At 45.3% G+C, this 16152-nt stretch overlaps 2 protein-coding genes across 6 annotated transcripts in view; one reads left to right on the top strand and one right to left on the bottom strand.

The window, feature by feature from the left end:
- The first annotated feature begins 5506 nt into the window (after nucleotides 1-5506).
- The window catches only part of MOB3B (MOB kinase activator 3B), a 220761-nt gene continuing 210115 nt past the window's right edge, over nucleotides 5507-16152 (top strand). Inside the window, exon 1 of one of the 5 annotated variants that reach the window (XM_065908187.1) lies at nucleotides 5507-5972. The gene's annotated coding sequence lies outside the window, so the exon portion shown is untranslated. Of the gene's footprint in view, nucleotides 5973-6479; nucleotides 6692-7112; nucleotides 7176-7358; nucleotides 7818-16152 lie in introns of those variants that run through there. The other 4 variants (XM_065908190.1, XM_065908189.1, XM_065908191.1 and 1 more) reach the window with 4 other exon arrangements.
- IFNK (interferon kappa) lies at nucleotides 10912-11558 on the bottom strand. The gene is given in 2 exon segments (XM_065908120.1): nucleotides 10912-11094; nucleotides 11127-11558. Coding segments are annotated over 2 exon segments (615 nt in total).

Consider the following 16152-nt stretch of genomic DNA (forward strand, 5'->3'; position numbering starts at 1 on the left):
TAAATCATTTGACTGCTAGCTAACTTTGGGATGCTTCAGAGGGCCCCTGAAACTTCCCAAAGAGAGATCTTAAACTATCTGTGTCCATTTGACATGTTAAATTACATGGGAAGTGTTGTTGGAGGAGTGATGAATCTTCTCAGGTTGTATGGTTGATGTCACTTATACAGATATCCTAGAAATTACAAAAAAATAATAATCCTTCATGGTTAGACTTTTGCTATCCTGGTGTCCTTACAAACATGGCAACAGTCTACTCCTAAATCAGGGAATTAAAAATGGGTGAACAATAGCTGTAAATCAAAGAGTCAGGGCCATGAGAAATCCAAGATGGCCGCTCGGCTTTTCCTGGCTCCCTGACAGACCTCATTGTTATTTGATGGGTTAAAGCCTTCCCTGGCTACAGGGTTAATGCCCTCATACTGAAAAAAATCATGTTTCACTGAATATTAACTTTTGTTAACTGTTAAACTGAGTTTCTAGTTTCGTTCATTAAGGTCTAGAGTTTACTAAGACTCACTTCTGAGATAGTTCTTTGTTCTTATGTTATATTGCTAAAAGATTTAATAAAGTTATTAAAAAGGACACTCTAAGTTTGTTTCTAAAGCTTATCTCAAACCAATCTTCAGATAAAGATCAGATGCTCCATGATGTACAACCAGGAGATTAACACCAGGCTATAGTCATTTAACAAACGAAGTCAGATGACCTGTGGTATGCTGGGCTCTACCTAATGAAAGTTCTTGACTTATAATTCTTACTTATGACCTTACTAATAACTGCTAGCTACAACTATATTATTTTCTATGTCATTTGTTTCAGAATATTGTTTCTTATGTTACTAAATGTGTGACTGAGCCTGTGATAAAATGCTGATACGCAGTTCCATATGAGATCAATGATTGTAATAATGTAACTCTAGATACGGGAAGAAGCAACAAGAGGGAATATTTTCCTGGACCAAGAGACTAGTAAGACAGGTATGGTCCAGAAGTTTTTGCTACTCGCAAGGCCTGGTCCAATAACCGCACACTGAGTGGCCTGTCAATGGAATCTTCCCTAGACCTGGGAATGAGCCTTCCCAGGACCGCAGGACACAGTGGCTATGAAATGCCCCAAGTTCAGTTCAGTTCAGTTCAGTGGCTCAGTCGTGTCTGACTTTGTGACCCCATGAATCGCAGCATGCCAGGCCTCCCTGTCCATCACCAACTCCCGGAGTTTACTCAAAGTCCTGTCATCAAGTCGGTGATGCCATCCAGCTATCTCATCCTCTGTCGTCCCAATATGTGGCTATGAAGGGACCCTGCTGACTGGAAGGTGGCACTTGCCAGCTGCCTCTACAAAGATTACATTATAACCACTGCAAGCTGCTGACCTTCAACACCCTCTGAAAGGAATTCACGGTGGAGATCAGAAATAAGGCACTCTGTGCTCTGGGAAAAACCCAGAAGAACCGGCCTTCAGATAGTCAGATGTTTTCAGGTAAAGATTTTATGAGCTCAAATTCTTGCATCTTCTCATGCCTAGAGAAACACTAATGACACGAACCGATGTCTAGCCTTGGTTCTCCTGGCTAGCTCCTCAGAAGCTTTTCTAGTTCTATTCATCTTTGGGCCACGTACTTTTAACTTTCTTGTTAAATTTGTTTCTTCTAGAATACAACAAATCTCTAAGTGATAGTGTGACAAGAATATTCCCTGGCCAACACCCAGACAATGCTGAAACAAGCCGCCTTATCATTCCATGGATTCCCATCTCCCTCTGTAAATCGTAAATGCACCTGACAGAGAGCAGGCAAAGGGAACCCAGAGCCTCACGACGCCCCTGTAAGCCTGAAGAAGCCAGAGTGGTCAGCGCCCCTTTTCCTCAGAGAATGGGTTCCCGAATGGCGTGAGCAGGGTATCAAAAGGGGCCAAAAGCTGGCCCCAAAAATAAAGAGAAGGAGGAATGTGGTGACCCAAGGGCAAAAGAGCAGATAAAACCAAGGAGCATCTTGGAATGCAGGAACAGAAAAACCATACCCTTATCGTCCTTCCTTCCCCCATGTTGTAACTATTAACAGATTTCAGGTCCTCCTGAGCAGTATAACCTGTCTCCCCTCCTACCCCAGAGGGAGAAGAAATTACCTTACTCTTTCCCCCATCCCCCCCCAGTATATGTGCCTCATCCAAGCGGCAAATGACCTGCAAGGCCCCATCCCACTCCTCGCACCCTGGGTATAAAAGTGGGCCAAGGACCCCAGTTCAATGTCCGTTCTCCCTTGAGCTGGCCCGCTGTTCTAAGTGTCTCCCACTCTAATAAACTTTATTTCCCTTTCATTTTGTCTCATCTCTGGAAATTGTTTTCCAACTTGCGCCCGGACCATGACATATAATGTATATCACATGGCAATGAATCCAATGGAGAAAATTGGAGGGGGGGGGGGTGGGAGTTGATTGTAATTTTAAACAGACTTGAAAGAGAGAGCTCTAGTGACTTTTGAATAAGTGCTGAAGGAACTGAAGTAGTTAGCCATGAAGGATCTGCGTGAAGGGTGTTCCTGGCAGAGGACGCAGCAAGTATCGAGGTAGAAGCTTACCTGGTATTTGGGGGAATCAAAGAGGGCAGTGTGGATGGAGTGGAATTTGTGATGGGGAAAGTAAGAGGAGACAAAATCAGAGATAAAGGAATGCTTATTTGTGTTGGGTTTACTCTAAGACAGGAAGGCCCAGGAGGATTTTTGAGCAGCAGAGTGACAAAATGCAATGTATATTTTAAAGGAACGACACTAGTGCCATATTGACAGTAAAGCAGATGCAGGGCAGGCAGTAAGCAGAGGAACCAGGTCGCATGCTATTGCAGCATTCCGGGCTGCCTGTATCTGTGGCTGGACCATGGTGGTAACTGGGGAGGTGGTGGACTGAGATCTGCTTCTGGATATCTCTTGAAGAAAAAATCAGTGAGATTTTCTGATAGTGTAGAGGTGGAATAGAAAAGGAGAAAAGTCAAAGATGATTCCACAGGAGTCTTAAGCAACTGACAGGTTGGAGTGGCCCTTCCCAGAGATGGGGAAGACAGCAGTGTGAGCGAGTCTGATGGAGAGGATCCAATCAGTGTGGGTGAACTTTGGGTATCTGAATCCTTCCCACTCCCCCATTCTTTGCATTTAGAATACTTTTCCAAACAACCTAAGACACATATGCATAAGAAATAATAAACAGTCAGTGGTAAACAATATCTACTTCAATTCATGATGGGATTGGTTTTCTGTACAATACAGGCTTCTGACAAAACCTGGATTGGAGAAGAGATGTAACCCAAGATGCTCTAGAGTGAATGCTTGCGTCGCCCCCAAATACAATTCATATGTTTGAACTCCAACCCACAAGGTGATGGTGTTGAGAGGTGGGGCCTTTAGGAGGTGATTAGGTCACAAGGGCAGGGACCCTTGTAAATAGAATTAGTGCCCTTATCAAAGAGGCCTGAGAGGACTTCCATGGTGGTTCAGTGGATAAGAATCTGCCTGCCAGTATAAGAGACATAGGTTCAATTCCAGTTCCGGAAAGATTCCACATACCTCAGAGCATGCACCACAACTACTGAACCTGTGCTCTAGAGCCTGGGAGTTGCAACTGCTGAGCCCATGTGCCATAACTACTGAAGTCTGGAGCCTTAGGCCTGCATTCTGCAACAAGAGATACCACCAAATAAGAAGTCTGTGCACCATAACGAAAAGTAGCCCCCCCCCCCCCACTTGCCACAACTAAAGAAAGTCTGCGTGCAGCAAAAATTAAATTATTTTAAAAAAAACAAACACAAAGAGGCCTGAGAAAGCTTCCTTGCCCCCTTCTGCCATGTGAGGACACAGAGAAAAGATGTCAATGAGGAAATGGACCATCATCAAACACCAAATCGGCCAGTGTGCTCATCTTGGACTTCCCAGCCTCTAGAGCTGCGAGAAGTCATTTCTGTTTATCAGTATTTCCTTTCAGTAGCCTGAATAGACTAAGAAACTGGACCAAGGAGGGCTTGGATTTAAAATGCTGGCCCTTCAGAGCAGATTCTGAAGGTTGAGCCATCCTCTTCCAGTCACCGGGTCACAGGCAGAGAAGCTGGATCAGGAAGATGGGACGTGATTCATCATACTGACCCCACTCACTGGTGAAAGTTAGCCAGGAAATAATGAAGGCTACCCCCGACCCCACCAGCTTCACTGTTGCTCCCCATTGAAGGGGTCACCAAGGGGCAGAAGTGGGATGAGGCAAGGCTGAAACCCAAGGAGAGAGGCAGAGACAGTTCCATGAATGCTTATTGATTAGAATCCAATGTTTTCTTTGCCCCACACAGACTCTGCCCATCTGTGCCCTGGAGCTTGAGCCCTTTCTTTGAGGGCAGACGTTGGATATTGATGAGGGCAGAAGTTGGCTCTTTAGTTTCTGAGACAGAAAAACTTATTTTTCCTCTCTTCTTGACAGAACAGAAAAACTCTGTAATGAGAATTCTAGGGCAGGCAACAGGCTCTTCCCAATTTGGGAAAAGGAGTGAAATAGAAGGACTACTAAAGGTAAACTAGAGTAATTATCAGCCACTTTCACCCTAATTGTTCTGCATGAGGAAGAAGAGTTGATTGTCATAAGGCCAAGGGACAAAAGGGGCTTTAAAGAAGTGAATGAAGTTTGAGACAGCTTAGAAATGAGATTGCATGAGTCAACAGTTACTCGAAACATTTCTTAGTTGGATGGGTTTTAGTATCTGACCATTTTTTCTTCTCAAATTTGAGTTTTATATTCACAGTCTTCAATATCTTTGCATTGCCAAATGACACAAAATTCGATGGAATCCTTTAATTTAGGGTTGATATCATTAGACCATGACTATTAAATATTTCTTATAATATCAGACTTGATATTGCAAAGGATGAGTGTGGGCTTAGAGGTTCTCACTTGGTAGTTGTGGAAACCACTTTTGGGGGAGGGATATTTCTCTATGTAGTCTAGTTTCTACTTAATATATTTCCAAACTTCTTAAAAGTGTGTACTGAGAATTATAAAATGCAATACCTCATCATTTGGTATACTTTGCAGTCAACGTGTATGAAGATGCTATTATACGAGGAATAAAAAGATATGGAAGATACATTTTTTTTTTCTGCCTCGGGAGACTTATATATAATGACTCCTACTATGAACAAAGAATACTTTCTGTGTTTAGTTTATCCTTTAGCACCACCCTTGTAGGTAGACACTGCTCTTCCAAAATTAAGGAGAATATTGAGGTTTAGAGGTCACAGACCAAGATCACACAAAGAGAAAGGGGCAGGCTATAGGTTGGGATTCAAGGTCCATGCTCATTTCATTACTCTCAGCTTATTCTAGTGAATTTGCTAGAATCTCGAAGTATTTTCCAATGATTACTGCTATTCTTTGTCCGGCAGTCCATAGCAATTTTCAACAAGTCAAGAAATCTTGGAGAAATCTTGGAGAAGGTAAGCAATTTCCCTGTCTCTAGGTGCGTTGGATGTGACCATGCTCGGTCCAGAACGCATCCTTTCTGATCTGATAGCTTCCTCCCCGCCCTGGCCCGAGAGTCAATGTCTTTTCCACAAGGCTGGGAGCCCCGTTCAGACTGTCCATTCCCCACCTCTTTCTGGAGGGACGATGACCCGAAGGCGACCTGACGTCCCTTCCCAAGGGAGCTGCCATTCCGAAGGCGGCCGCCAGGGGGGCCCCGCTCCGCTCGCGCCCTCGCAAGAGAGCCGCGCTCCGGGTGCCGGTGGGGGCTGCTCCGGAGCGGCGGCGGCGGCGGCAGCTGGAGCCCGGTGCTCGCTCGCCCGCGCGCTTGCCGAGACCGCGCGCGCTGGCCCGGGAGCCCCTCGCTGGATCCGCGAGCGTCGCCCCTCCTGTCCCAAGCTCACCCTCTTCCTCTCGCGCCGCCTGCAGCTGCCCCGGCGCGGGGAGCCGACAGGGCCCCGGGGCTGAAGGTAAAACCCCACGGTGAGTGAGAGCTCGCTCCGAGCGAGGGGAGGTGGCGCAGCTCGCAGCCGCTCGCGCCGGGTCGCGCCCGGGCGGTTTGGAGGTGCGGGGCGCACCTGGGGCGCGTGCAACAGGAGGGCGGGAGCCGGCGGACCCCGTTTCCCCGCCCGCCCTCCGCCTGCTTCCGGGGCTGGAATCCGCCTCAGACCCTTGCCCGCGTCTTGGCTTCTGGCAGCCTCCTCCCGTTCCCTTCCCGGGTTGGAACGAGAGTCCTTCTCGGGCTCCGGGGCCTTGATTTTTCGAGATCTATCAATGAACTCGTTCTTCTCTCGGGGAGGAGGGGGCGGGCACGACTCTGTCCCCGAATCCATCCCGGATGGCAGATGATTGCGGAGTGCATGCTGGACTGTGGGTGGCGGGAAGACAAACTTTTACCAAAGTGCGCCTGGGCAGGGGGACCACGTTTAGGGCGTCTTGGAATTGAAGGCGGAGGCTCGGCTGGGGGCTGCGAAGGGGAAACTCCAATGCGTCGGCCGGGTCGCCCCGGGAGAGGGTGTGTAAAGGGCGTGCAAATCCTTCGGAACCCCTGGGCCAACAACTGTCAAACTTCTGGAATCCCAGCCCCTCCCTTGCCCTGCACTCAGGAAGAAGGTGAAAACCCTTCAACTTTCCTCTGATTGCTCCTCCCTGCCTTTGGACCCCTCTGGAAGGGTACAGGGCCGACCCCCGGCGCCTGGCAAGTAAGTACCAGACCGACACCCCAGACTTCTCAAGATCCCCCCTCACCCACCTCCTTGACCCCTCCCAGACGTCCGCCCCGCAGGGACCACGCGACCGAGCCGATGGAGAGCGAGGCGAATGGCCTTTTGTTTCTCGGCGTTTCCCCTATTGTTCGCCTTTCTAACATCTGGCGGGGCTCGGGAGACAAGGAACCCCCTCTTGTCCTCCTCCCCCGCCCCGCTACGCCAGCCTCCCCGCCGGCTTGCGCCCGGGAGCCTGCCTGGGGAAGGCGAGGAGCCCGACCCCCGCGGGGCCGCCCCACCCGGGCCTTGCGGTGAGAGGGCGGAGGGAAAGTTGTTCCTTCCCCGCCTCCTCGGCTGCCTGTGGCCCCGGGCGCATTTCTCAGATCTTATCCCTAGCGCGCTGCGGAGCGCAGATCCAGAAGGTGCCGCTCGCGGGAGAGTGGAAGCGAGGTGCTGCCCGAATCCCGGGTGCCTTTTTCCTGTGAGTTCCAGTGGATTCCAATCTCCGCCTAAAGGCGTGTGGTTGGCCGGTTGCCAGGCGGTGGGAAGGGATCAGGGCAGGTCCGGTAGGCAAACAGCTACGTCTAAGGCTCTGAGACTGAGGCTGTGAGTGTCCAAGGGCCGAAGGGCAGGCGAGCCGCCCTCCTTAAGGAGGGTGTGTGTGCAGTGCTGGGCTCAGCCGCGTCCGACTCTTTTGCGACCGCGTGGACTGTAGACCGCCAGGCTCCTCTGTCCATGGAGTTTCCCAGGCAAGGACACTGGAGTGGGTTTTCATTTCCTTCTCCAGAGGATCTGCCCGGCCCGTGTCGGGAAGGGTCCCCTTCTGGAACCCGGGTCTCCTGAGTCTCCTGCCTTGCAGGCGGATTCTATACCGCCGAGCCACTAGTGGAGATGTAGAAATAACCTGGGAAGCCTGGAGACTTTGCTTATAAATAGGAGTGAAGTGGCTCCCCCCAGAATGAACCTGGGGTCCTGACTTCGCACAGCGCTCCAAGTTTAAAGCCCGGGTACCCTCTCAACGTTTGTGGAGAGCAGACCTGGAGGACCCAGGACTGACTGTGCAGACGTTTCCCCGTCCCTGCGAAGCTGTGTCTGGGGACCGAATTCCCTTGTGAGCGCGCCGGTGAGATCATAACGACCCTGTTATTACTCTGCCTTCCCTATCAAGTTGTGTGCCTACACATGGTGCTTATTCCTAATGACCGAGGATTGTTAAAGAACTAGGACTTACACCTGAAACTAATACAATATTGTAAATCAACTATGCCTCGGAGGTGGGGGGTGGGGGGATAGAATTTGGGCAAAAACGTAGTAGCCACTCTCAGAGGCAGGGTCCCCAGATGGTGCCCCCAGAGTTGCTTAGCAGGGAGACTGTGTCTATACACCTGTTGGAATGTATACCTTCACATAGCCTTGCATATACTAATGCTAGCTCTTTCTGTCTGACATACAGTCAGTGCCTCTCCCAAGAAGGCTCAGGGAGGCTCTTGTTTTTTTTATCCTTCACTTTTTGATCTGTGCCCCAAGCCAGGGGAGGGAGGAAGCTTCTGTATGAACACCTGTGATCTTGTACCCACTGGAAGGTTTTAAGCAGAGGCTGTGCATCTGCACAGTTTCAGGAGTTTGCTCTTCCAGAGTTGGAACTTTTGAGCTTCCATTTAATAAGGAAAAACAAAGGAAACGAAGTCAGCAGAGAAGACACACAGAACGCATTCTCCAGTAATTTCTGGATGTTACCAGTGGGACCCACAGAAGAAAGAAAGCAAAATCTTAGAAGCGCCAGAAGGCACTTTACAAATACTTCATTATGAAAATAATCCCCAAGGAAGGATTCCTTTGAAATTTAGCAGCAGCAGCACTAGAAAAGCAGGAAGCGCCTGGCTTGCTCAAGAAGGATCTAAAAGCATCATTAACAAAGTGAAAGAGCAATGTCTGTCCCAGTCTACTCCAGTAAGGAAAACAGGGTAGTTATAGTGAAAGATAAGCTTGTATGACTTCTTTAATTTTAGAATTAGAAGAAAACCCTCCCCAGCATTGAAGAAAAAATAAAAAATACAGAGAAGTGAAAATTAAAACAGAAGGAGGAGAGATGTTATAAATAAGGCTCCACAGAACAATCTTATCCAATTGTTTACATGGACTAAATTTCTGGAGATAGGATAACTAGGTCTAAGTGGTGAATGTACTTTTTTTATGACATTTAAGATTGCTATATTGTCCTGTAGGAAACTTGTGCCAGTTACCATTTCTCTATCAATACACAGGATTTTTTTCTTCTGTACCCTGTACCCCACTGATACTCTACAGTATCACTCTTTTTTTTTTTTTTTTTTTTTTTAATATCTACCAGACTGATGAGAGGGGAGTATCTTATTACCTTCTTTTACATTTCTCTAATCACAAATGAGAGTAAACATTTTTCATATTGTCTGTTAGTATTTCTTGTGATGTTACCAGTTTGTGTCCTTACCTATTTTCAGTGAGAATATTCTCCTTTTTCTGACTAGTGGTGCTCTTAATAAAAGCATCCCATTGTGACTTCTGCCCCTGCTGCTACAATCAGACAAGCTTTATTGACTAGAAGTGCTGATTTTCTTTCCTTCTGCATTATTGCAAACATTTGGCAAGACTGCAACCATCAATTGCTAAAGTAACTGACATGGTCCCAGGAGAATCATAAGGAGATCATGCAAAGGCATTATTAGAGAAATTCATGGAAAATATCAAATGTATATTTTCTGCTTTGTAGCTTGCATGTCCCAATTCGTTTATAGCTTGTAATGCTTTTTAAGAATTTACAACACTTACTGATGAGTTATTGTTACTAAATGGATGATATGAACTTGTTTTATTGTCTGATCCTCCTACTGGTAACCAGTATACTGTGATCCATAACTAGCTCTTGTTCTTTTAAACATTGCTTCTAACTTTTGAACTGAGTTTTATTTTAATACTTTCTCAGTATAACTATGTTGAAGTTTAACTATCCAACTATTCAACTATGGATGAATCTTGAGTCTAAACCATTTAGCATCATGCTATGAAAACAATAGCAAGTAAAGGCCTTCCAAGAGTTGAACTGGATACTCTCTGTGATGCATTTGGGTAGCCATAATCTGTCTGTTAATTCTTGCTTGAAGATAGATGATTCTGAAATGGGGTAGAAGGGTGAGAGAAAGGTAGAGAAATCATTTCAACTATAAGGTGAATTAATACAGATGAAGGACCACACAAGAAAATTTAAGTAAATAATCTAGGTAATCTAGGCACAAAATAACTTTTTAAGATAAAGTATATTAGAGTGTCATGTATTAGTAAGAAGATTAGTTTATTTAACAAGAAGAAAGTGGCCTTCTAGTTGGGAAAAATCCAGTGTGAAATTCTTCCATAGTCTAACCATAGGTTTTTCATTTCAGGTAGAAAACAAACAAAAAAGACAGATATTAAACTTTTCTGCAGTATTTTTCATGCTTTTAAGTGTCAAAATCGCATAGTATGTATTGCAAATGAACAATGCTCTTTGTATTAGAATCATAAGCTCTTAAAGGTTGATTGAGACTTTAATGGTCCTCTCATTCAACCATGTAATATCATTATGGATCTTCACTCTCTTACAGTAATAAAATACCAACTCACAAACTTTCTATCATTTTAACCAAACCAGGCTGAGAAGCAAATGGGTCCAAAATTTCTATTTTCTTTTTTTTAGAGTAGGGAGACAGGAACGGTTTTAAGACTATGGGACCTTGTAGAGGCTCTTTTAACATGCTGAACTTTCCTAGAATAAACAATCTTGGCAGCAAGAGAGTAAAGTCATTGAGGTGTTAGATTTTGCAGGATTCTCTGAGCCCTGTCCTCTGGCCATGGGTTTGAGGGAGTTCAAAAACAACAGAGCAAAGCAAGAGCAAAAGGAAAGAACAGAATAGAAGATGGGAGGGCGAGTCCTCCTCTAAAACTGTCTTCAGGACTTTCTAACAAGACTCTTGATCACCCAGGGCGTGGTAGGCATCACCTTGTTTGGAGAGGTGAATGTGGCCGATGTTGCAAGGCCAAACTTCAGGAAAAAAATGACCATTACCCAAACCACCAATAATCCAGTTGAGGGGAGCCACGGGACAGCACAACAAGCCTTAAAAAGAAGATGAAGGAGGAAGAGAAGGAAAAGGAGATTTTAGAGAGAAACAGAATTTTAATTCTTAGAATACATTATTAATACCTTATCTCCTCCTGAGCAGTGCTGTGAGTTTCTGAAAGAAGTAGAAGCATCTTCTGATTTCCATTCGGGCAATCTCCCAGGCACAGGGGCTGCGTTTCTTATCTTTGAGGAACCTGTCTCTCCTGTTGAAATATCTCCTCAGTTCTAGGTTACCGGCTGGAGGACTGGAACTCCTGAGGGTCTCCTGAGGGTCTCCTCTCCGGCTGAGAGAGGCGCTTCCCTCTCTCCTGTGTCTTCATTTCCGTCCTCCTCTTCTTCCAAGCATCGCTCCAGGTACTGCAGCTGGTGATCAAGTCCGACCTGGACTTGGCTCAGGTGTGTCTCTTCCCAAGTGGGTTTGAACGTGTCTTGAGTGAAGATGTGGAAGGCTTGTCTGGACATTTTGTAGAAGGCCTCCTTGATGTTCCTCTTCAGAGGCTGGCTGTGTGAGAGGATCTCTTGGGGCAACTCGAAAGCTTTGCTTTCTTGTAGACACTCTATAGGAAATGAATTGCTCATCCTCCTCAGAAGTCTCAGATTCTGCCAGGTGACTCTCCTCAGGCGAACATTCAGTAAGTTACAGTCCAGAGAGAGGATGCCAGTGATGAACAGACCCATGAGGCATGCCAGCCACACATATTTTCAAATCCCATCAGGCTTGCTGCTCATTTTTTTCTCCCTCGCCCATGGAGGTGGAAAATCCACAAGACTCAGAGGTTGACAGTGAGGTTTTAGGTCTGAAGTATCCCTTCGTGTGCCTTTTATGCACCTGGGTATCTTCAGTGGGGAGGAGTTTTTGCATTCACCATTTTATGGTACTTAGAGTTTCAGCTTCTTTGCCCCTGAGGCTTTTTTGATTTGAGGTGACTATGCTGACTTTGGAAGTGTTTTTTTTTTTTTTTTTTTGAGAAAGTGAGCAGAGCATTATGATTGTGTTACCATCGATGGCTGGATGATCCATCCCAATACTATACAATTGTCAGCACAAGGCAGATGCAGACAGTTTCAGAAAGCCCTGAAAGCTACGATTCTATACACTTTCTCAGCCAACACTTAACATAAGAGAGCGATCCTCCAAGAAAATATTTTTTTGTACCTGGCCCTATAACCAAACCTCTTCTCTGATGGAGTTAATCATAGACATTGACCAAATGAATATGATTATTTGGTTGCAAGGCCAATAGAACATAACATGGTTGAAGTTTTTTCCAGTCTTGTTAAACTTCTGTATTTGCATATTTTCTCTTTTATTTGAGTTTTTTGTGCCTCAAGAAAGATGAAAACCAGAGTGCATCGTTGAGCATGGCCCTTGTCACATAGAAGACTAGAGCGGCCTAGTTTTGTATTGCCACTAGAAAATGTTGGAACTCTCCAGCTGCCCTTTCCTATGGTGAAGCTTGAACCAGCACTTGCTGTCCCCACCTAGCATTTTGTATGCCTCTGATCTCCTTCTTAGAAATCCTCTGGGGGCTTCTATACTGGGGAATATTTTTCTGCCTCATTAACTTCTCTCTTGTAGTATCTAAACTTTTAGATGTGGTTTAGCAGTATTTTAAAACTTTAGCTTAACTTTCTTTCTTGCTGAGAAGTTCTGTGTGCTGTAAAGATTTTTTGTTTCGATTGGTTTTTGAGGAGGTATGTGAGTGGGTGATCACCCACTTTAGACAAACTAATTCACACCTGGACCAATATTCCTGTGGTAATGAGGGCTGTCCACCATTTATGATGTTCACTTTCTTTGACCAGGTAAGCTTCTTCTGGTATGGTCAAAGGAAATGGATTTTTTTCCTCCAGGAACCTGAAATGGGATGCCATTAAAGAAGGCTAGTTTTAATTACCACCTTAAAAAAAGAGAAATGCATTAATTTTTAGTAAAGTCATTTTGGAATGGTGGGCAACCACAGTTCCTCAAGCATGGCAGACTTTGACTGGAAATTTGGCTTAAAATGTTCATGTCTAAATTAATTGGCTGCACCAAGGACTAATTGTAGACAAGTGAGATTTCTTAAAATCCTGGCTTTTTGGACTGATTTGAGAAGAAAACCTACTACATATGTTACTTTATATGCTCTCTTTGTATAAACTCTGATTTTGCAGAGGTATTTTATGGGATGACTAACTTAGAAAAATAATCGGGAAAATGAAACCTTTTCTGTAGGATTATAAACTGACACAGACTTCTTGGAGGGCAAAATGGTAATATATATCAAAAGCCTTAAAAATGTACATGATCTTTGACTCAGCAATTCTCCCTCTAGGCGTTTATCTCCAAGAAATAATGATGGATGTCTCTAAGGACTTACCTGTCAGGAAGTTCATCACAGCAAAAAACTGAAAACAATTAAAATGTTCAGCAGTAGGTACTTGGTTAAGTAAATCATCAGTAGAAAATGTCTGTGCAAGCATTCAAAATTATGTTGTGGGAATATACTTGGTTACTTGGATGGATAAGCTTTGCAGCTTAAAAGCAAGTTTACATGGTAGTATAGAGAGTCTGTTAAATATAAACACATGCATATATGTATAGAAAAAAATCTAGAAGTATATATGCTACAAACATTAAGAAAAATAATTAAGAAGTATGAACTATGCATTTATAAACCCTGTGTGTATGTATGCATAACAATAAATATATGTTTATAAAATGCCAATGTCTTCTGAAGGCCAGACCTCCTTCCATCCCTCACACTACTTCTAATTCCTAAAGCTTCTTGAATTGTCTCAGTAGAACGGCTTGTTCCTCTTTTGGGCTTTTACAGTGCTTTGTCCTCCTTAATTTTGGCTTTTTAAAGTAAATAATTGTATAAGTGCTGAACTCCCAATTCTGTGTGCCCCCACCTCTACCCACTCAGGGCACTTAGCATAATTCCTACTGCTTTGAGACAGTTTCGTTGTACTAACCAAGCTAAGAGTTTGTTCAGTTGAACTTCTATGGTTCTGCCAGTGGGTGATGGAGGTGGCTGGAAACTTGGCTGTTGTCCACCACCTTGAAGGTCCCTGTATTTTCTGTCAGGTACAGTTTTGTCACCTTACCGCCCCTTACCTCAAATTTCCTCCCTTTATTGTCACTCCACATTTTATCCTCATTTATTCAAAACCTTATTTTTAGCATCTACTACATGCCAGTCACTGGGCTAGTCCTTGAAGAAGGAGGGGTGAGATAAGTCCATGATCTCAAGGAGTCCATGGTTGAAGAAGCAAGCATGTTCTGAGTATTTTGGATACAGGAGTATTTCCTAGGTCTTTGTTACAGCGTGTACCTCATTCCTCGTGTGCCGATGATGTTGACAATATTCATGATAAGAAAGGAAAGATGATTGACATGCATGTTGTCTACGTCTTCCACCATTAGAATTGCCTGATTTAACAAATAAAAGTGCAGAAGACCCATGTAATATTTGGGATGTACCTGTACTAAAAATCCTTCATTATTTATCTAAAATTTAAATTTAACTGGGTGTCCTATATTTTACCTGGCAAGCCTATACACCATGCCAGCCCCACTGACCTCTTAGAGCAGAAGTGAAGTGAAGTGGCTCAGTCGTGTCCGACTCTTTGCGACCCCATTGACTGTAGCCTGCCAGGCTCCTCTGTCCTTGGTATTTTCCAGGCAAGAGTACTGGAGTTGGTTGCCATTTCTCCAGGGAATCTTCCTGACCCAGGGGTCGAATGAGGGTCTCCCGCACTGCAGGCAATCTCTTTATCATCTGAGCCACCAGAGAAACCCGACTCAGTCATGAAGGCCTCTGCAGGAAACTTTTCCTCTGCTAGCTGTCCCCCTCATGCACAGGGGCATTCGATTGTGTTTCTCTGTGCTGGTTTTACTTGTGTGCACCTCCCTGACAACTGTGCCCACTCCGAAGAGGGTACCTGCCATGCGAAGACAAAATAGTCCACACACACATACAGACACACGTAATTGTCATGGTCAGAAGCATTTTTGGATGATCAGTGTTGGTCATGCCTCTCTTCTGTAAAAGCCATGCCATCTGACTCCATCTCAAAATACAATGAGAAAGTCAAAAAGAATGACAGTGTAAGGAAACGTTTTTATTCCAGAATTTGTGTGTGACAACTGCCCAGTCTGTCACTGTGGGCTGTGTGTGACATGCTAACATTGTTCCATAGGGCTTCCTAGTTTGGAGCTAGTGGTACAGAATCCACCTGCCAATGCAGGAGACATAAGAAATGCACGTTTGATTCCTGGGTGGGGAAGATGCCCTGGAGGAGGGCATGGCAATCCACTCCAGTATTCTTGTTTAGAGAGAGGAGCCTGGCGGACTGCAGTCCGTGGGGTCTCAAAGAGTTGGACAGAACTGAAGTGAGTTAGCACGCATCGTTCCATGATATCTGCTCCCCTTTCTCTAGATAGGGGGAAAGTTGATTATCAGGGCTGCCCTGTTGTCAGTGGAACTGTGTGAATTTGACATGGGGATGACATGGTTACTGGTAATGGGTGAGACACAATTTGTTCGACAAAGTGAAGATGAGGTATCCCGGTCTAGACGAGATAGTCATGACTCACTCGTGCATTTGGCATTGTGCGGTAAGATTGATAGCGCTCCAGGAAAAGGCAAGTTTTGAACCAGAGTGAGCCTAATGTGTTGATCATACATGTTACATTACTCAGTGCATGTAAGTTAGTCATTGCGTTTGTGGGGTCACTAGGTGATGGAGCCGAGTAGGGAGCTCGAAGATGGGAAGCCTTGTTGTATCCATGCGTAGGACTGCTTTCCACGTGGCGTGCAGACCATGGCCACCACAAAGTCACGTGGAGCTGTTTTAGCCCAGACCAGCCCTGACGCTGTGACAGCTTGGTGTTTCACCCATTTCCACTGCCTCCCACATTGGGGTCCGCCTCTCCCCTGGTCCTTTCTTGGTTGTTCTTCTCTTGATGGTGTACCTGATACAGAAACTTAGAGTGACTACACAAGTAATGGGTGGATGTGTTCATATTATAAACATTTCAACACTTCAGATAAAGTGAAAGCTGGCTTGCCAGCTCCCCCCCACATCGTGTCTCTCTCCCCCGCAGTAACCACAGTTATCAGCGTGGTAGGTCCTTGTTTGAGATCTGTCTCCCCACCAAACACTAAGTTCTGCAGGCACACATCCAACAACTGGCTTGTCCGCTGCTCATTCTTGAATGCCCGCAGGGCCCACAGACCTGGAGAGACACCTGGACCACTTCCTTGCCGATCTATAGCATGGGAGTAGGGAGACTTGCACTTATGTTTTGAAAATTACCAAAACAGGATTATAG

Source organism: Muntiacus reevesi, chromosome 17 (assembly GCF_963930625.1).
Source record: "Muntiacus reevesi chromosome 17, mMunRee1.1, whole genome shotgun sequence".
Classification (NCBI taxonomy): domain Eukaryota; kingdom Metazoa; phylum Chordata; class Mammalia; order Artiodactyla; family Cervidae; genus Muntiacus; species Muntiacus reevesi.